Below are 21,170 nucleotides of genomic sequence, written 5' to 3'. Positions count from 1 at the left end.
GTTATTAATCTTAAAGGTTCTATTCATTACAAAATATAATTACCAGGCATATTAAATAAAATATCACTTTTTATGGTTTCTACAATTATGTAAGCTAAAGCTAAGTATTATCTGATTCCAATTTTTGCATTTTAAAGAATTTTACTCAAATGGCCCAAATCGTCTGATGTCTTCCAAAATGAAAAGTTGAAAGTGTCAAGTAACTAAAATCCTCTACTATAGCTGCTAAAATATCTAATCTTCATTCTATAGCTAAAATACTATCTAATGTGAACTAAAGACATTATAAAAAGCATATAAGCATACTCAGCCAAGGATAAGGACTCCCTGCTATTATTATCTTCTTCCTCAAAACACTCAACAGCACTCAGACATTCTTCGATATTGGTTTGTAGAAGATCTTCAATTTCATCTTTTTCTGTACCAAAATGTATCTCTTCCCAGTCAGAACTACAAAACTAATATATCAAAAGATGGCATTAAATGATGGGTCCGTGAAATTATTTATATTAATAAAGACACTCACTAATGACTATATTTCTAAATTTATATTACCTGATAAAATCCACATATGGCTTGCACTGCAAAGAACCACTTCTTGGAGCCAAGTACACCGCCCACTGAACAGGCTTGAAAAAAATTACACTTATTAGAAGAAAGACATACCACAATTAAGCAGATGTTATACTATATATACTTAGAGAATTATATAATTTTGATACATATAGGTAGTCCAAGTTATATCTGTAATATATCTACACTAATAAAAGAGAAACATGCAAATTGACTGTCCCTCTGCTATGCCCACCAGCCAATCAGAGTGATATGCAAATTAACCCAATAAAGATGGCGGTTAATTTACATACACAGGTCAGAGCATAGAAGGAAGCCAAGTGCTGCAGAAGGGAGCAAAGCAGCAAAGGGAACGGAGCTGAGGCAGCGGACACGGGAGGGAGCCGAGGCGGCAGAGACAGGATGGAACGAAGCGGCGGAGACGGGAGGGAGCGAGGCGGCAGAGACGGGATGGAACGAAGCGGCAGAGACGGGAGGGAGCGAGGCGGCAGAGACGGGATGGAACGAAGCGGCGGAGACGGGAGGGAGCCGAGGCGGCAGAGACGGGATGGAACGAAGCGGCGGAGATGGGAGGGAGCCGAGGCGAGGCGAGGCGGCAGAGACGGGAGGGAGGAAGGCACCAGAGACGGGATGGAACGAAGCGGCAGAGACGGGATGGAACGAAGCGGCGGATACGGGAGGGAGCCGAGGCGGCAGAGACAGAGACGGGATGGAACGAAGCGGCGGAGACGGGAGGGAGCCAAGGCACCAGAGACGGGAGGGAGCCAAGGCGAGGCGGCAGAGACGGGAGGGAGGGAGGCAGCGGTGAAGGGAGGGAACGAGGCAGTGGAGAAGGGAGGGAGCCGAGGCAGCCTTCTCTGCTTCACTCCGGCCTCAGGAAGCCCTATTCTTGCAGGAATCTTCCTGCAACAGGCCTCTAGTGTATATATAATGTGCATTATACACACACACACACATATATTCACTCACCATGAATACTTTATATATATATATATATACAGTATATATATATATATATATATATATATATTTTTTTTTTTAATTGATTTAAAAGGAAGGGAGGAAGGGAGAGGGAGAGAGAGATAGAAACATCAATGGTGAGAATCACCAGCTGGCTGCCTCCTGCACATCCCCAACTGGGGATTGAGCCCGCAACCTGGGCACCCGCCCTTGACTAGAATCAAACCCAGGACCCTCAGTCCACAGGCCGACCTTCTATCCACTGAGCCAAACCGGCCAGGGCTAAAATCTGTATTATTAATCATCATTTGAAACAATAAAATCTACCATAAAGATGTTGAAAAAAACCTTACTGTATTCCTATTAATTCACACAAAACTGTGCAAGTCATTTTAGTGAAAAGTATATGCTCTCTTCAAAGACCAAGAAGGTCTGGCTAGAAAGGGAGTAGTTAAAGAGTAACTATAACCTAAGACAAGGAGGATGCTCTCCTTGGAGCTGGAATATTAATAGTGGATATGAAATTAAGGCTCTCCCCAGGGTATTAGAAAAGCATGAATGTAGAGCTATGCACACAAATTAGATTCAATGGAGAGAGAAGCAGAAATGTAGCAATCGAGGCTTAATTCATGGAAGCTAGGAAAGATGCTAAGTGCCTATTACCAACTATATTCAGTTTGCACAGAGATGGCAAAAGATGTAATTGTGTCGCCTTCTGTCTTCCTGTGATAAATCCACTACATATTTTACAAAATAGATACTAGGAAGAGGGAATTGATAAAAGAAAAAAGAAAAAAAAGACAAAAGCACAGCAAAAAAAAAAAAGTGATAAAGCTGCCGTGATATTCAAGTCAAGTCTAATGTACTAGTAAATGGATTCTAAAAATAGCTACTGTGATTAAAAAATAAAAACAAACAAAAAAGAAAAGTTTATTTCCAGTACCAAGAAGTGCTGTGCTGGAGAAAAGAGGGATTCATGCTGTACTTACCAGGGAAAGTACTATCTTCTGGATTAATTGAAGCATAAATTCTTCTTTTCAGAAGGTGATAAACATTTGCTGCTGTCCAGTCTGAAAAGGAGATGACAGACTAACTCAATGGGCTCAAGAGTTACATAATCTAGGCCTATTCTAATTCCACCATAAGAGATTCTCAAGAACAACATGTTGAACGTAAAAGAAATGCCCTGCTCAAGTCTTGTTATATCTAAAGCAAGCGGAGAAAATAGGAAACGCTCCCGGTTTGTGCATGCTAGCCCGGTGACATATCCAAAATTCCCCCCAAAGAAAAATTATGCTGAAAAGGAAACCCTGTCACAGCACCCTATACACAACCACATACACTTCCTCCTCAAAATGCCTGCTTGGTCAAAACAAACAAATAAAAAGTGCAATACCGGGTCTAGACAGGAGCACCAAAAAGCAGTGCCTTCTCCAACAGTTCAAAATGTTTTAAAGTTATGATTTGTTTGTGTTTTTTGTTTTTACTTATGTGTTGGATGTCTCCTCCCATTAGGATGTAAACTCTAAGAGACTAAGAGTCTTTTCCATCGTGTTCTTCTCTGTACTGCCTGCCTTTGCAACACAAGAGACAGATATACCTATGGAATGCAAATATTTCCAAAAAGCAGAAATTCCATTACTAAAGCACAGAGGATGTATTCAATGAAATTTGTACTGTGGCCAAGAACTTCTGGGCGCCAAAATCTTGCATCCACCAAGGTGGCCCTGTTTTTCCAGGAAGATAATGAATCATGTCAGCCCTCATCCCTTCGATCCGCGATCGAGTCCCAGCTGCCCGGGACAACTCGATAGTTTCCTCTCCAGCAGAACTTGGTAGCAAACTCCCATCGCTTCTCCTCCCGCGACAGCCGTTCCCGCGCTTTCTCAGCCCAGCACTCACCCGGCTGCTTCTCGGCTCCCTCCGAGGACGACGACCCTGGCGGGCGATCCGGCTGCCCACCCACCGCCGAGGGCACTTTTCCTTGCCCCCAGATGACCAGGAGCAGGTACCGATCCATCGCTCCCCAGCTGCGCCCGGGTCTCAGCGCCCCGATCCCACATCAAAACAGCCGCGCGCCGCTGACGCACTTCCGGTTCCCTTCTGTTGAGGTCGGCTGGAAATGGTGTGCTCGCCGTTGGTTTTCCGCAGCTTTTCCAGCAAGGAGTGAATTTCGGGAGTTATTCTAGAGAGAGCCGCATGATTTCCTCCTTCGTAACGAAATAGCGGGCGTGGGAAGGCCGGAGGGGACCCGGGAAAAGCGGAGGAGCGGCCGAGTGCTTCCCGGCCCAGGAACTGTCCTGCTTGGCTGCGTGCGTTTCCCGCCGGGCCCGTAATGCCGCGGACCGCCCCGGACTCCGGAGACTGGAGGACGGCCCTGCGAGTCGGGTAGCATGTCGAGTTTCTCTAGGGCGCCCCAGGTGAGCTCGGACTCGGCGGGTTGATGGGATTCATTACACTGACAGGAGGAGTCAGTGGCTGCAGCTGACGTAGTGAAGCTGAATGGGCAGGAAGCCGAGTCCTTGGACCAGGGGGTACCTCTGGGAAGCACAGATGAGAGGGTCGTGGCCCTGGCCCCTACTTGCGCGTGTTCTCTTTGTATTCGTTCCCCCCTCTTTTCAAGCAGCCCTTTCCATGTCTTTTGTTCCCGGCAAGAGTTTTAGGAGAGAAGGTCAGAGAGGTAATAAGATGGATCACGTAGGTAGGGCATAGTAGATCATTGTCAGAATTTGAGTTTTTTTACTGAGTACAATGAGAACCTATGGGAGGTTTTCGAGCCAAGGCGTAACATGATCGCATGTGTTAAAGGGAGCACTCGGGCGTGCTGGGTTGAAAATAGACTGTTGAGAGGCCAAGAATCCCTTTGGAGGTGGTTGCTGTGATCCAGGCTAACCATGATGGTGGCACAAACCCAGGTACTAGTAACCGTGTGGTGTGAAAAATGGCCAGGTTCTATTTGATGGTGGCGCCAATAGGATTTCCTGGAGGACTGCGGGTGGGAGGGGTAGCAAAAGCAGCAGCAAGGGTTACTCCAGGGTTTTTGTTTCAGCTGCCAGGAGGGTGTGCCATCAGGTGAGGTGGGGAAGGCTAAGACGGGAGCAGGACTCAGTTGGAAGAGCAGTTCCGTTTTGTGTTTCAGTTTAAGTTGCCTCTGAGCCCAGTTCTGCTCCAAGTGTGATTCCTTCCTGGGACAGGTCACTGTTACCTGTCCCTGATGAGGTAAATACAAGAATTAAAATCAAACATTTTTAAACTTGGATAATAGTTTGGCATTGTGGCAGCATTTTAATTTTTTATCAGAGTTTTTTTTTCTTTTCTTTCTGTATTGGTCTACATTGGATTGGGGGATTAACTAGTCTTTTGCTACGTGTGGTTTAAGCAGCACTGAAGTGCAGATGTTAAGAGGGCAGCCGGATCCAAGTGTAGAGTTCAGGGAAGAGGTCCAGGCTAGGGATGTGAATTTGGGAGTCATCAGCAAACATGTGGCATTTGAAGGTATAGGTCTGGATGAAGTCTTTGAGGGAGTGAGTATAGAGAAGAGAGGAGGGCTTATCGCCGAGTTCGCGGACATTTCAACATTTCAGAGGCAAGGGATAACGGGACAACCAGCAAAGTGGGGGGGGGGGGGGGGGGGGGACACACCACCAGGTGGTGTCCTGGAAGCCAAGTGCAGAAATACCCAGGAGAGGGAAATGATCATCTGTATGGAGGACTTAGAATTGACCTATGGATTTAGGAGCATGCAGGTCATGGCAACTTTGGCAGGCAGTAGAGGGGTAGTGATAGGTGTGGGAGAACAAAAGCCAGACTGGAGTAGGTTGAAAAGAGAATGTGGAGAGACAAACTTAATAAAGAAAAAGGAAAGGAAAGAAATGAGGCAGTTGCTGTTGGAGAAGTGAGGTCAGGAGTTGCTTTCAAAAAAAAATTACCATGGAGAATTGCAATCATCTATAAAAATAGATGTCACCCACTATCAGAAAACTCATAGCCAATGTAATTTCATCTGTACCCTCATTGACTTCCTTCCCTTCTTATTGAATTTGAGGTCAAGAAGAGACTCATTATTTCATTAGTAAATATTTCAGTATGTTCTCTACAAGACAAGGATTTAAGAAAATCACAATATCATTTATCAAAGCTAAGTGAAAAATTAATTAATATCATCAAATATCCAGTATGCTTAAATTTCCAATTTTATCCTATATCGTGTATTATACAAATACATAATATTTCTACAGTTTGTCCCTGTGGATTAGGATCCAAAAATGCAATAAGTTGTTGTTTTGGTAAGTCTCTCTTAATAAATAGGTCCCTTTTCCTTGCAATTTGTTGAAGAAACAAGATTGTGCTGTAGAATTCCTGCTATTTGAATTGTTTTATTAGTTCATAAGCTGAGAATGGCAGGGAAAGGATATGGGCTAGAAGCTGTCTTTATTTACAAAACAATCAGAAGTTTCAATTAAAAATACAATAGCATTTACAGTGGCATCAAAATATATAAAACAGGGATAAATCAGACAAAACATATTCAAGGGGAACTAAATAGAGACTAGAAAAATGAGAACAGGAGAAAAACAGAATTGGTAGCAGTTTTATAGGCTGATTTGAGGTTGTGATTATTAAGTTGAAAATGAAACCAGTAGCCTAGTTGTATTTTTTCCCGCATCGTGTAGCTGCTTGTGTATGTGCATAGAGGAAGCATCTGGTCGAGATCTTTCTGGGCTGTAGGTGTCCTCGAGTTTGAAGGCGCTGAAAAGATGGTGATCTATGCCTAAGGCAGCCTAAATATGTCTAAGGCAGTTTTTTTTTTTTTTTTAAATTTACGTTTATTCAGCATCATTCATCTATACTTTTCCAGCCACATTCTGCTATTTAATTTTCTCTTTGAATTAAACTCCTGAATAGTCTTCAGTTCCTAATTCACCACACATCTTCTACTTCATACAGGCTTTTTATTACCCTTCCAAGTTTTCTGCTATGCCAGATAAAAAATGTAAGTCATAATGTAAAGGGAAATAAATATTTGGAATATTTTTAATAAAGCATGATGCATATTACTAATAGAAAAGCAGGCAGGAAAAATTATCGTATTGTTCTTTGATGATATATAATAATTATTTCTATTTTAATTAGAATTTTATTTGTTTCCTCTTCTGTTTTTCCAAGCAATGGGCCACTTTTGCTCGAGTTTGGTATCTCTTAGATGGGAAAATGCAGCCCCCTGGCAAACTTGCTGCTGTGGCATCAATTAAACTTCAAGGATTGCATAAACCTGTGTATCATCAACTGAGTGAGTATCATTTAGACCTGTAAATTAACCACAATTTACATGCCAGAATAGAATCTTGAAGTAGTTTGAGTGAGCTGCTCTTAAGGACCTCTTTTTTTCCTGATGATCGTTTATTTCATTCTTACTAAAAACCTACTAGAGCACTAAAATGACTCTGGCTTATTCATAGGAAAACCATACAGACCAGTTTGCCTGGGACAACCCCAGTTTATACCATTGCCCCAGGAAAATTATCAGTGGCCCCCTCTTTCACACTCAGAAATATCTTGATTTGGGCTATAAATTATATGTTAATTTCTATCCATGTTTCTTCACGCAGCAATATACATTTGAATGGACAGGTTTTAAAAACAAGCAAATAAGTTTGCCCTCTCTTCTAAAAACCTTTTCCTCCAGAAAGGTATGTAGAACTAGCTAGGCATGGAAAGTTTACTTTTTGCTTTTTTAAGTTAATAAATTTGCTTTTCTGTATCCTTTTTCCAAAACAAAACAATTTGCTTTCATACTAAAAGACTTCTGCTTATTATAGACTAGCGGCCCGGTGCACGAAATTTGTGCACAGGTAGTGTCCCTAGGTCTTGGCCGGTGATCAGGGCCGATCAGGTTCCCCACCTCCCCGCCTCCCCGCCTCCTCCTTCCCTCACTGCCTCAGCGCCCCGCTGCCACTGGTCACCCGCCATGTTCCGCACTGCTGCCTGGTCGTCAGCGCATGTCATAACAAGCGATTGAACTCCCAGTCTCACAGTCAAACACCTGAGGAGACACTTTGCATATTAGCCTTTTATATATATAGAGATTATATATATAGACTAGTAGCCCATTGCACGAAGATTCGCACAATAGGCCTTCCTTCCCCTGGCTGCTGGCACCGGTTTTCCTCCGGCACCCAGGACCCAGGTTTTTGGTCCAGCCACAGCGGAGAAGCCAAGTTTCTTCAGTCTTCAGTCTTCAGTCTTCACTCCGCGCCTGCATATGCAAATTTACTGCCATCTTTGTTGGGTTAATTTGCATAGTCACTCTGATTGGCTGGTGGGCATAGTGGAGTGACACCAATTTGCATGTTTCTCTTTCATTAGTGTAGATAATTTTGATTGACTTCACTTAACCTAGGCCAGTGATGGTGAACCTATGACACATGTGTCAGAGGTGACACATGAACTCATTTTTTTGGTTGATTTTTCTTTGTTAAATGGCATTTAAATATATAAAATAAATATCAAAAATATAAGTCTTTGTTTTACTATGGTTGCAAATATCAAAAAATTTCTCTATGTGACACGGCACCAGAGTTAAGTTAGGGTTTCTCAAAATGCTGACACATCGAGCTCAAAAGGTTCACCATCACTGACCTAGGCTCATCACTGTTCAACCTGCTGGATCCAGGTGTCATTCCTCATCTTGCTTGACCTGTCAACAACATTTGTTGTGGTTGATCACAGTTTTAATTACCTTTTTATTTTGTATCATGAAATATATATACAAAGAGATAGAGAGAGATGTATCTATCTATATAAATATAGGTATTATTTTAAAGAAAATTAATGATGATAATGAACTCAATACCTATGCACTCAGTTTCCAACTTATTTTTGCGATTATAAACAACATTGCTTTCAATATTCTTGTACCTTTTTCCTGGTGCTCACATGGAAGAGTTTATCTGACATCTCAGTAAAACAGGAATTTCTGGGTTCAAAGCTGCCTGGGAAGCTAGCTAGTCTTTATGCCAATGTCCTCTCCTGCCAACAGCATGTAAGTTTCTGTTACTCCTCATCTTTAGTAACGCTGAATATTTTCATTCTTTATAATTTTGAACACTAGATGTGAAATGCTCTCTCTTAGTGGTTTTAATTCACATTTCCCTGATTACAAATGGAGCTGTCTCTTCATTTGTTTATTAGCCTTTTATCAGTTCCTCCTCTGTGAAATATCTGTGCGTGTCTTTTGCTCTTTTTTTTAAACTGGGCTGTTTATTCTTTACTTTTTTCTAATTTTTATTATGAAAGTTCTAGCTCTTTCAGAAATGTTCAGTATTGTACAGTGAATTCTTTTATGCCCTTAACTTGGATTCCATAGTTCTAAACATTTTATCATATATCTTTTACTCAGTCATTTGAAAACAAGTTGAAGATGTTATTATTATCTTCCCTACATACTCTAGCATATGTCCCTAAGTAAAAATATATTTTCCTGTGTAACCAAGTGCTGTTATAAGCAAATAAATAAGTTAATTATGCAGTTTAATATCCAGTGCAGTTTCAAAGTTCCCTAGTAGTCCCAAGAATATTTTTTTTAACTATTACTTTTTTTGAACTATGGTCCAACTAGGATTATGTATTGCCTTTAGTTATGTTTTGTTTTAGTGTCTTTTAATCTAGTATAATCCTTCTCTTCTTTGTTTCTTACAATTAATCTTGTGAGGAGTCCAGGCTAATTTTCATGGAGAGAACTTTTTAAAAACACATTTTTCACCGTTTTTCTGGGATGCCATTCTTCCTCTTTCTTCACCCCTTATTGATTCCATTTTCCCAGTTCCCTTTTGCTCTCTTCAACTTTCTGAACTCCCGGTCATTTTTCTCCCACTAAAAATTGGGTGTGTCCCAGAGCCCAGTCCTTGGACTTCTTCACATTCTCTATGTGATCGCATTCAAGCCTCATGCTTCTAAATACAGGGTGGGGCAAAAGTAGGTTTACAGTTGTGAATACGTGAAACCCAGTTTATTCTTGTATTATTATTTATAAATTATTGTATTATTTTCATACTGTAAACCTACTTTTGACCCACCCTGTATAATCTCTATGCTAATGGCTCCCAAATTTATGTCTCCAGTTTTGACCCTTTTTCTATATTGCAGACTCACGTAGCCAAATTTCTACTCAGAAAAATCTTGGGTGTCTAATAGACATCTGCAATAGAATAAGTTCATTTGAAGATGTTTTACTTCATGATTTTCTCCATCCCGACCAACCTGTTTCTTCCATTTTTTCCCATCTCAATTAATAGCATCTCTTCTTTTTTAGTTGTTCAAGTTAGAAGTCTTTGCTTTATCTCTGACTCCTTTACAGTGATATCAGTAAAGTGATAAACAAGATCTCTTAGGTTGTCTTTGTAGAAATGCAAATGATGCAAAATTTGGGGGAAAGTGGAGTTAGCAGTAGTGACCTAATTTCCTTCTTAAGGTATAGCACTTACCTGTCACTAAATGAGGTTCTGCTTCCTGAAAAGCAGGCCATTATTGCAGAAGTTTTTCTTACACACTGATGAGTAATCATTTTGCTGGAGCACCAGAACTTTCCTGGTTGCCTGTCAGGCCATCCCTTTCTAGGAGAATCACTTTTTTATGAAATTAGAAATTTACATTTTTAAAGGTTGAATTGTAGTTTTGTTTCACACTAAATTTAATATATAACTTACATCAGCAAAACTTGCCCTGTCCACAAGATGTCACTAAAATCAAAACTTAAAGAAAACAGTTTTCAATTTATAAATATGTTGTGTATTTAGTTTATTTCTAACATTTATTGGCTTAGCCAGTATTTATTAAGCATGCATTATTTGCTCATAATCACTGCAAAATGTTTATTTGAAAAGTGACATTCAGTTTTCTGTCTGAAATACATCAGTCTGTTGCATGCTTCAGTGTCTCTGGTTCTATTGTCTTATTTCTTTAAATCTGTTAAGGACTTTTTAGGGGGAAAAATTTATCATGCTCTTCTTAAAGTAACCCAGTTTGCCCATTTTTCTCTTGCTCTTCAGTTAAGTGTCAATCTATTTTAAATGTTACTTATTGTATTTTTTTAATTCTGCCATCTAATTTTGCAAATAAATTCAGCTTCAATGGAAAGTTAAAGATTCCATTTTCCCTCTAAATAGGTGTCATGGAAAGATCCTGAACAAGGTTTAAATAATCTGGTGTGTGAGCTTTTGGCAAATCACTGAATCTTAATGGGCCTTAGCTTCTTCAACTGTAAATGTCTGGCTGAAAGCTAAGGTATTTCAACATTCTTTGAAACTATATAGATATCTTGTCAACCTCTTTGTTATTTTGGTTTATTTGACCCCTACTGCCTTAGTAACCTACCATGTGTCACTTTTAGTAACGTTAGTCACTTAATTCACCAAATACTATCAAACTATCCTTTTCAACACACTAACAGCAAGCTTCCCAGGTTTTCCCTTCACACCTCTGGATTCCCTTTCAGTCTAGTGAAGAAAGCTCATCTTTATCCTCTTTTCTTTACCCTTGTCCTGTATAGACTATGAACTTCTCTCAGAAAATTATCTCATTCAAAGTCTAAGTTCTGTATAGAGTCACATACTGCAATATTTAGTTTTCATATACAATGCTTATTTATACTTTTTATTTTTTCAGTGGTGTTTTTCTTAATAAGCTTCTAGAATCTTTTGAAGTTTATTTTTTCTATTAGAAGAATAAGCATTTAATAAATGTTTCCAATTACTTGATCTTGTCCCATATAGTAACTCGTGAAAACTTACATGTTAACCTTTGTGGGGGTTTTTGTTTTTTGGGTGTTTTTTTTTTTTTTTTTTTTTTAGATGAACAGCCGAACTTAGGGGTACTTTTCACTGGAAAATTAGTCTAATACATATATTTTAATTTTCAGATCATCCCACCTGTCTAATATGAATGCAGAGTTGAGAGTGACTGTTTAAATTTAACAAGTTAAATATGGTTGGGAAAAACATTGGGTTAGGAGTTAAGCATAAGATCATAGTACTCTTTTCTCTACCTTTGAGAAGAATAATAAATTGTGATGTTTTACATTTGTTTTCAATTTACCTATTGGCAAAACATATGCTTTTTATAACTACATGCATATTGTTTTCATTTTCTCTTCTGTTTTTAAGGAAAAATTTATACTAGATATTTAAAAGCATTTAATATAAATACAATTTTAGTGAAGTGAAATTATTAATAGAAATAACAATAATTTGCCTTTAAAGATGTACTGTTTATATTGGCATCTTTATTAAATCCTCTTTCACCTTCCAGTGTTGAGATTTTCCAAATGGCTAGCCAACTCTTTCTATACTTAGATGTTATATAAAGCAGTAACAGAAATCCATTCAAGAATGTTGATGTTGTACTGTGACTTCCTTTATATTTTTAATGTGTTGTTTAGACTTTGGTAAGCTTTATAAATAACCAAGGTCACTTTTACTTAAAGGTTTTTCATATAAAAGTCTTATCTTTTTTCTTTTTAAATCTAGGTGACTGTGGTGATCATGTTGTCATAATGAACACAAGGCACATAGCATTTTCTGGAAACAAATGGGAACAAAAAGTATACTCCTCACATACTGGGTAAGATGATGCCATTGTCACAGAAGATAGGCGGTTGAAATGTATTACTTTAATAACACCATTGATCTTATTTAAAAGAAAAATGCCTTTTCAAAATTTGGCATTTAAAAAAATACTAATTTTACTCATGGTAATGTATAATTTACTCAGTCAAAAAAACACAAACCTGGACCAAATCACAGTTATTACTAACAGAATTTGTTTTTCCTTGAAACTTTTCACATGAACTTTTCCAATCAAGATTATTCTCGTTTTTTAGCCAATATTCTCACTTCTTTCTTTCTGCTTCCTATAATTCATCTGCTATTTCCAGAACCATCATGAACATCTGAAAGTACTTGAGATGTTTTAGTGGCGAGCAAAATCCCAAGTTTGGAAGATACCTAAAATCTCCACCACATCCCTTGGAGTTATAGGTGTCTCTGCCTATGTTTGAATAATACCAATCTCATAGCTCATAAGACAGCCCATTCATTCCACCTTTGAAGTGCTCTAAATTTCAGTAAGATCTTTATGCTCTTGAGTCATAATCTGTTTTTTTCCTGCTTTCACATTGGTTTTATTTCTTCTCTTTGAGACAAAGTGAAATAATTGCATCTCTTCCACATAACATTCTTCAGATAATCTTGAGACCATCATCAGCAGGTGCCCACTGGTTTATCTTTTCCTTGGGCTTTAAATATCTGTGGTTCCTTCCGGTGCTTTATATGGCTTCACTTCAAGTATCCCCACTGTATCGTGGTCACTCTTTTCTAGATAGAATCATTGCTTTTTGTTTCTCTGTTTCTGTTGACCCTTGACTTACACTTTGGACACAGTATTTTTATTATGCTCCTAATATTTTATTGCAATTATGTATTCAGCATTTATCTTTCTAGTTGTAAAAGTTTTAATGCATGCTAATGTTAGAAAATACAGAGTTTAGAGAAGGAACTAAAAATCATCTTCATCCATTAACTAAACATTTTAATATATATGTTTATATCTTTTTTTATTTAATTTAAATGTTATTTTCAGTCACTGTGTAGTAATGCACAATATAATTTACCCTACTTAATCATTGCTCTGTTTTTGAAATTAAAATTTTGACTTTTATAAAGAGCTGGAAAACAAGCCAACTGAGTACTGCATTACTCAAGTTGTTCCCCTCCTCGGAATTTTAGTATAAGGTCCAAACTTCTGAAATATAATGTAAATGGGATTACGGTTTAGAAGTTGCCATCCTAGTTTTAAAAATAGATAATCTTTAGTGTAGAAAGTGTAAAGTATTTTTTCCTATGGAGAGAAAGAATACAAAAATAGAAGTCTAGCCCTGGCCGGTTTGGCTCACTGGATGGAGCATCGGCCTGGGGACTGAAGAGTCCCAGGTTCAGTTCCGGTCAAGGGCATGTACCTTGGTTGTGGGCACGTCCCCAGTGGGGGATGTGCAGGAGGCAGCTGATCAATGCTTCTCTCTCATCGATGTTTCTAACTCTCTATTCCTCTCCCTTCCTCCCTGTAGAAAATCAATAAAATGTGTAAAAAAAAAAAGAGAGAGAGAGAGGTAAAATCAGTTACCTAATATTAGACTGGTAGCCAGTAGGAAATCTAGATTCCAGACTTTAGTCTGTGGTATTCAAGTGACTGAGCTACCTCTAATATTATCCCAAATAAACACATTTTTAATTTCCAATTTACACATTTTATATATATTTTTTATCTGAACACAATGAAATATTTTATTACTTAGGGGCAACATATAACTCTTAGTTAATAGGAAATAGAATCATGGCCTCTTTAGAGTTTGAACTTTATTTCAGAACCAGATAGTCTACCATTGTTTTCCCCAAACTTGACCACTAGCTTATGCAGACGTTTACTCTAATTTGGCAGGGAATTTTTACCATTGCTTTTCTTTCTTAATTCAAACAGTGATAAACTACCCCCAGATAAATGAATGAGTGAGTGAATGAGTGAGTGAATGAGGAAATGAGTGAATGATGAATAACTAAATTCCAATAAAAATATAAGTAGTTATGCCAAGAAATTTTCCAAGATGTGGAAGTTTTTGTGAAATAATGATGGTTTCCCACATAAAATAATAGTATTTCATACAGCATAGACTACTACTTAATTTTTAAGACATTAATGAATAGCATAGTTTCCAGAAGCGAGTATAATTTCATAATAAAAATAGTTTTATATTATAAGAGAATATTCAAGAATACTATACCATAGCCTACTCCCAGCTTTAATGTCTTTGCTTCTTTTTGCTTCTTTTAATAGCTACCCAGGTGGATTCACACAAGTAACAGCTGCACAACTTCACCGAAAGGATCCAGTGGCAGTAAGTCTGTTGGATTCCCCCTCCCCGCCTTGGAAAAAGCAGACATTGCTTTTTCAGTCTTTTTCCTATTCTAATGTAGCTAGCATTCAAGACTATAAATTCTTCATATTAACTCTACCACACAAGCTTTGATAAGTATTATTATCATTCAGTTCTATATATTTTAACATTACTATTTTGCATGTTTTGCATTTAGTCAAAGAATTGTGATGCTTTTTTAAAAATTTCTTGACACCTGCTGAATCACCTAAAATATATGTTTGCTGAAAATGTCTTGGGGAGAAAGATATATATACTACATGTTTATCCATTACAGCAAATATGTTAACTATATTCTAATCTTATATTCTTACTGACATTTTTTGTTCACTTAATTTATTGATTATCTGAAAGCGCTATATTAAAATTTTAGTTGTAGATTTGTTAATTTTTTTCTTGTAGTTCTCTCAGTTTTTGCTTTGCATATTTTGAAGATTTAGCAGTAGAAAATTTTAAGTTTGGAATTATAATCTTTCTAAATAATTGATGAGGGTGTATGCACCTCTTAATCTCCAATAATGCTTTTTAACCTGAGGTCTACTTTTTAAAATATTAATGTAGCTATACAAACCTTCATTTGATAGTATTAGCCTAATATAACATTTTATAGTTTTACTTTAAATTTTACTGCGCTGTATTTTATTTTTTCCTCACTTTCTTACCTTCTTTTGGATTGGTAGAGTTTATTAGAAGTCTAAGATTAGTCAATATATTTACTTTCCTTCAAATCAAATCAAGGAAGTCCTTAGAAGGTTTTTAATACCCACTTTCCCTCACAATCAATATGTTTTCCCTATTCTTAAGATATTTTTAAATTAAATTTATTAGGGTGGCATTGGTTAATACAATCATAAAGGTTTCAAGTGTACATTTCTGCAATACAAGATTTGTGCATTGCATTGTGTGCCAACCACACAAAGTCAAGATTTTTTTAAATCCTTTCAATTCAACATTCTTGTTATTATTTTATACAGTTTTTTTTTTTTTTTATGATTTTCTTTGCTAACAATCCCTTCATATAACTCAGCCTTCATTCTGGGTTTAATTTCCTTCTTAAGGAAACTTTACTATTTGTTTCTTTTTTAAACTTTGATAGTACACCATAACTGTTACACAAATTATAGTTTTAATATTAAAATGTTTTTAAAATTAAAGTTTATATATTAATCAGGTATCCTCACTGAACACTAGGAGGCAGTATAATTCAACTTTTTGATGTTAAGAATTTGGCATTGGGTAACATAGTAATTTCATTTTTTTTTTTATATAAACAAAGAATGAAATGTATTACAAAATGTTGGATGGAGGCTTGGAAACTATTTCAGAGTTAAATCCATTTGAATTATCACCTCGTTAAAAGATCTTAATTTTTTTTTAAGTCCTAATTTTGACTCTGTGTTGGCATATTAAGGAAGAGGTCAATGATTTTACTTCCACTACCTGTCTGGAGCAATGATTTTTTCCCAGCAGACAATTTGCGAGTCAGTACTTAGTGTATGTGACTTGTAAGAGAATGTGTTTCATAGTGCATTCTTCTGGTATTCATGGAATAGTATTTATAAAATACATAAGTAATACATTTAGTAGTTATTACTAGGTTATTAAATATTTCAAAGCACTTTAAATCACTTAGATCATTCTAAACTCAAATAAATATATTGATTCAGCCCTTTCCTTCTATCCTTTATCCCTCTGTCATATATTTTAGTTTCTTTAAGAGCTTTTGTGTACTTACGGTTTTCTTCTAACATGGTTCCTTTCTTATGTTTCTCCACCTCCTATAACTAGTTAATAAAGTTATTTTGTGTGCATTAAATGGCACATGCCCTGGGTTACCAGTTATCTGAGAAAAGTGATATTTTTAAACTCACCTTGTTTTATCTTTTTCACTTTCTGAATTCCTTAAAGCATTTGCTTAAGTCTATATAGCTAGAATTACTTGATTGTCTGTGCATGTTGTGTCATATTTATTTGGGGGATATTTATGTTTGTGTATTTGTCTTTTTCTCCTCTCAGCTTATAACCTTTTCACATTTTCTCACTTTTTCTAAAGTAGACTGTTATGTTTGCATTTTTTTATAGAGTAAATTTTTAAAATACCAACTTGTTAATTCCAGTAAGTACAACTAAATTGTTTAAGAACATGGAAGCCAAATGCCATGTAATCCTACTAATGGAGTGAAATTGCTAAAGGGATGATTTTCTGAATATGTAATGACTTGCTGACTTGCTTATCCCGAAAAGTTGCTGAATAATTCTAACATTGTCAGTTTCTACAGGAGACTTTTTAAAACATTAAACATTTTAAAGGCTAGTTTCTAGATCGGTGCTGTCCAGTAAAACTCTCTCTCTACCTTGACAGAAAGTTCTGTGTCTGCACTGTCAAACATGGTCACCCCTAGCCACAGGTGGCACCTGACCACTTGGAAAGTGGCTGTGTGGCTGAGGAACTGAATTTTCTATGACTTAATTTTAACAATATGTTAATATTTAAATAAGGTCTCCAGAACATAAAGTGCTAACAGAACTAAGCTAGAAAATAAATGGAGAATATTTATGAGATGTCATTAGCTTTTATGTGTAGAAAGGTTTTGATGAGAAAATAGAAGGAACAGAAAATCCTTTTATAGTGAAACCCTGTTCTAACATGAATTGTTTTAAGGCATTTAGCTTTAATGCATGTGAAATTATATCCTTGAAATGTGAGTACAGCTGATGAAAATCTATACAACACTCCAAATGTCTCCATCAGCAGTTTTGTGAAGAACTCACCTTATATTACTATACACTGTATGCCAGGAGGCCCCGGGGAGAGTATGGAACACAGGGTGACACTGTGTGGCCTTCTCTTGACAAAACATACATGAAATCACTCTCAAACCAACAGTGAGGATAACCATCAAAGGGGAAAAGTAAATCATGGAAAGGTTAGTTTGCCATATTGGTAATGGGTTTGGTAGAGAAAAGAGACTTTTTGTCTTCCAGGTAAGTTATGGAGAGAAACACATGAAGGTGTGATTTCCTGTACTGTGTGTCTGTTCTGGGAGTTCGACTGCCTGGTTTGAATTTGCGCATGGACACATATAGATACACTAGAGGCCCAGCGCACAATTAAATCGTGCGCATGTAGGGTCGCCTAGCCTGCCATCAGGGCCATGTCCGCGCCCTGCAATGCCTTGCATGGTCTGCGGACACTGCCGGCACCCCGCCCCGCCCACCGCGAGAGCCACTGCTCATTTGGTCATGATGGCCACAGGCCTTTTATGATATAGATTATATCAGGGGAATTCTATAATCTCACTACATCTGTTTCCTCCTCTGTGAAGTGAGGCTCAGCATTGTAAAGAAGATCAGATGTAATGAATGCACTGACCACTATACACAGAGCAAGTTCCGTGAATGTTAGCCATTACCACTGTTGCAGATTTGCGACCTCTTAAGTCAGTGCCATAACTGTCTATATGGCCAGGCTTAGTGTTTGAGGTGGGAACTTCCTGCTCTAGTCACTACGCAATAAATATTTGAGCCATAGGTGTTTGTAAGAGCTTAGAGAACTTCTTAGTCTAGCTAAAATTGGCACACAGATAGGATATTTTTAAATCTTCCTTTTGTCCTTTCTGCTAATTAAAAAATAAATTAAACAAATATAGAGCCTAAAGAAATAGTAATGTGTAAATAGTAAAAGTTCCTTTTCTATTGCTGCCACATAACGACTCTGGTGTCGGTTTGTTTCCTTTCATATACCTATTGTCTTAGCCCACTGGTTTCCATCACTGTCTAATTAAATCTGCCTTCTTGATATCACAAGTCATATTTGTATGTTACTGATTCCCAACTATGTGTCTTTCCAGATTGTAAAACTAGCTATTTATGGCATGCTCCCAAAAAACCTTCACAGGAGGACCATGATGGAGAGACTGCATCTTTTCCCAGATGAGGTAAGTCAGTGGTCATTGGTAACGACACTTATCCTCAATTAAATACTTTCTCTTCTTTTAAAATAATTGTGGTCCTTCAACAAAGTATAAATGGCCTTTATGAAATCACAGGAATTTAAGAACTTCTCTTTCTGATGATACTGTCGCTTTTTTTATATAAACTATAATTTCTAAAAGACACAGAAGTAATATTATTTATCCCAGTTTTAAGGTAGCCAGGTTTGAGTGGGGATGTTTTAAGTATTCATGGTAGTTCAGTTGAACAGTAAATTACTTAAATAATTTCAGACTATAAAATAAATGAGCCCATTTTCCCAAGAATGGATTGTTAAATATTCAAAAGCTTGACAACACTTGTTCTTGTCAAGGCATTCATGCATTGCTGATGGAAGTATAAAATGGTGCAAACCCACAAGGAATCTGGCAACTATGAAGCATTTCATAAAATACATAAAGAGATTCCTGCTCAATCCAGCAATCTCATTTTCAGTCTGAAAATATACAAGGTTACTATTTTTACATGATTTATTATAGTAAAATAATAGAAATAAATAAATGCTTACTCATAGAAAATTGGATAAACTTTGATATCCATTCAGTTGAGAACTATTGTAAAAATAGAAGGACAAACATTGTGACTTGATAATTAATGTTTTTTCCAGGATATATTATTAAGTGAAAAAAAGCAAGGTGACAATGTAGATAACTTACCACCTTTTGCATGCATATATTCATATGAATGTTTACACACATATCTACTATATCTGCTTTTCGCATAAAGAAATACAGGAAGAATAAATGAGAAAATGAAGTTGGCTATTTACTGGCACATGGGCACAAAGAGATGAAAGGAATAGGGAAGGAAATGAGAATTGGGGAGGAGAATACCTTTTAGATAATTTTTTTACTTTAACCTTTTAAAAATTTTATATATCTCTATATATATAAATATATATAAAAGACTAATATGCTAAGTGTCCCTCCGACCGTCTGTTCGGTTGCTATGACACACACTAACCATCAGGGGGAAGACGCTCAAAGCAGGAGCTGCCGTGACACACACTTTACAAAGGAATAGCACCACAGACCTGGTGCTGACAAAGCAACACTCGGCTTCCCCCAAGTGGGACACAGGCCCCACCACCACCCCGGAGCAGCACCCCGCCAAATCACAGCCAATGCTGTCGAGACCCCATGGCACAAAATGCGGCCCACAGCCCAGAAACAGTCGCTGTGGGCACCAGGTAACGACGTCACGTAGCAACGCCGGACTTCCTCCCTAGTGACTAGCCTCCTTGCAATTTCTTCAGCCCAGGAACACAACTTGCTTTATAGCCAGGTGCAAACATTTTACAGTTTAACCAAATGTCTGTGAGGCGTTTTCCCATGCCTCATCTCATTTGATCCTCACAGAAGTCCTGGAGTAGGTAGATAGGGACTTGGTAGAATCTTATTTTCTTTTCATTAGCCAGAAAATGGAGATTTAGAAAGCTTAGAAACTTGACCCGACTGAAAAGAAGTAAGAAATGGTGGACCTTGAAAATGACTTCAGGTTTTCTCATTGCGCAGAATATAGTCAAACACTGCTGCAGTTAAATATTTTACCCTTTGTTCTCCCTGCGTGATCTACAATAATAATCTGCTTCATGTTGATATTTACTGCTGTGTTGCTGACAATTACCTGAAAGAGAAGTTGGGGTGCTTCCTGGGCTGGAAAAAGTATAGCTAAATCAGAAAGCAGATCTAATTAAACAAGTTTATTCTATATCTATAAAAGGCTAAGTTGATTTGCGCACGCACGATACATAAAAAGCTCTCGCGGGTGCCAATCTCACGTGTGTTTTGATCTGTCATTGTCGATCGTAAATTTGGTTGACACTTCTATTATAAAGGGCGAATCTATTATAAAGGGCGAATAACTATATTAAAATATTTCTTCTAATTAATTTCCTTTATTGTGCATGAATCCATGCACCAGGCCACTGGTTCATAAAATAAAATGACAATATGACCAGAAGTAAGCACAGCAATGCCCAGATCTTATTTTCTAAATGCTGTCCCCTGTTGAAAAGGAACCTTGTTCCCTTCTGATTCTGAATGAGAAAAAACACAAACTTATTACAGAGTATACTCATGCAAAATACTAAATAGTAAGTAGCAGAAGGTAAGGCAATACTCAAACACCAATAGAGAAATACCAAAATAAACATAAGAGGTAGGTTGAATTGGTGCCTACTGACCACGTATATGACTGTATTAGCCTTAAGATGAATAGTAGTGATAAATATGTTGAATAGAAAACAAAAATCTATGAGCCCACAAAATTTTTTTAACTTGTTATAATTTGTCTTCTCCTTTCTGGAAAAGGAGAAAACTTTTCTCTAGAGAAGAATGTCATCTAAAAAAATGTAGGAATGATACTGCATTTAAAAGGTGACCATTATCAGCATATTCTATAGTCATCAGGAAAAATATTATCGTAGAACAGGATATTTTGTTTCAAGACATCATTGCACAGAGGAAAGATACTATTTGAAGAAGAAAAGATAAGATACTTTTATATTAAGTATCTGGTAGACAGACACCAACCATAATCAAGAGGTCAACGTACCATCATTATGGGACAAACTGACATCATGTTTTTTTCTGGAGTGTGGATTACAAGTTTGTAGCACTGGAAGTAGTAGACCCAGTACTTGCATTCATCAGACGAAAAA

At 37.3% G+C, this 21,170-nt stretch overlaps 2 protein-coding genes across 9 annotated transcripts in view; one reads left to right on the top strand and one right to left on the bottom strand.

The window, feature by feature from the left end:
- The window catches only part of LOC118670785 (MDM2 binding protein), a 55,660-nt gene extending 52,052 nt beyond the window's left edge, over positions 1-3,608 (bottom strand). For 2 of the 4 annotated variants that reach the window (XM_036338173.1, XM_036338174.1), the window contains exons 1-4: positions 3,436-3,608; positions 2,523-2,603; positions 556-629; positions 307-458 (exon numbers count right to left, since the gene is read on the bottom strand). In XM_036338173.1, the coding sequence (XP_036194066.1) occupies positions 307-458; positions 556-629; positions 2,523-2,603; positions 3,436-3,553 (425 nt within the window). In that variant the 5' untranslated portion in view covers positions 3,554-3,608. The remainder of the gene's footprint in view (positions 1-306; positions 459-555; positions 630-2,522; positions 2,604-3,435) is intronic. The other 2 variants (XR_004972473.1, XM_036338175.1) reach the window with 2 other exon arrangements.
- A 38-nt stretch (positions 3,609-3,646) lies between these two features.
- Positions 3,647-21,170, top strand: part of MRPL13 (mitochondrial ribosomal protein L13) — a 28,988-nt gene continuing 11,464 nt past the window's right edge. For all 5 annotated transcript variants that reach the window (XR_004972475.1, XM_036338177.1, XM_036338178.1 and 2 more), the window contains exons 1-5: positions 3,647-3,953; positions 6,700-6,823; positions 12,057-12,150; positions 14,416-14,476; positions 18,367-18,453. Coding sequence is in view for 4 of the 5 variants with exons in the window: in XM_036338177.1 (XP_036194070.1) it covers positions 3,927-3,953; positions 6,700-6,823; positions 12,057-12,150; positions 14,416-14,476; positions 18,367-18,453 (393 nt within the window). In the remaining variant the exon portion in view is untranslated. The remainder of the gene's footprint in view (positions 3,954-6,699; positions 6,824-12,056; positions 12,151-14,415; positions 14,477-18,366; positions 18,454-21,170) is intronic.

Source organism: Myotis myotis, unplaced genomic scaffold (genome assembly GCF_014108235.1).
Source record: "Myotis myotis isolate mMyoMyo1 unplaced genomic scaffold, mMyoMyo1.p scaffold_m19_p_16, whole genome shotgun sequence".
NCBI lineage: Eukaryota > Metazoa > Chordata > Mammalia > Chiroptera > Vespertilionidae > Myotis > Myotis myotis.
Note: the sequence above shows the minus strand (reverse complement) of the source record. Positions and strands in the feature narration are given on the sequence as shown.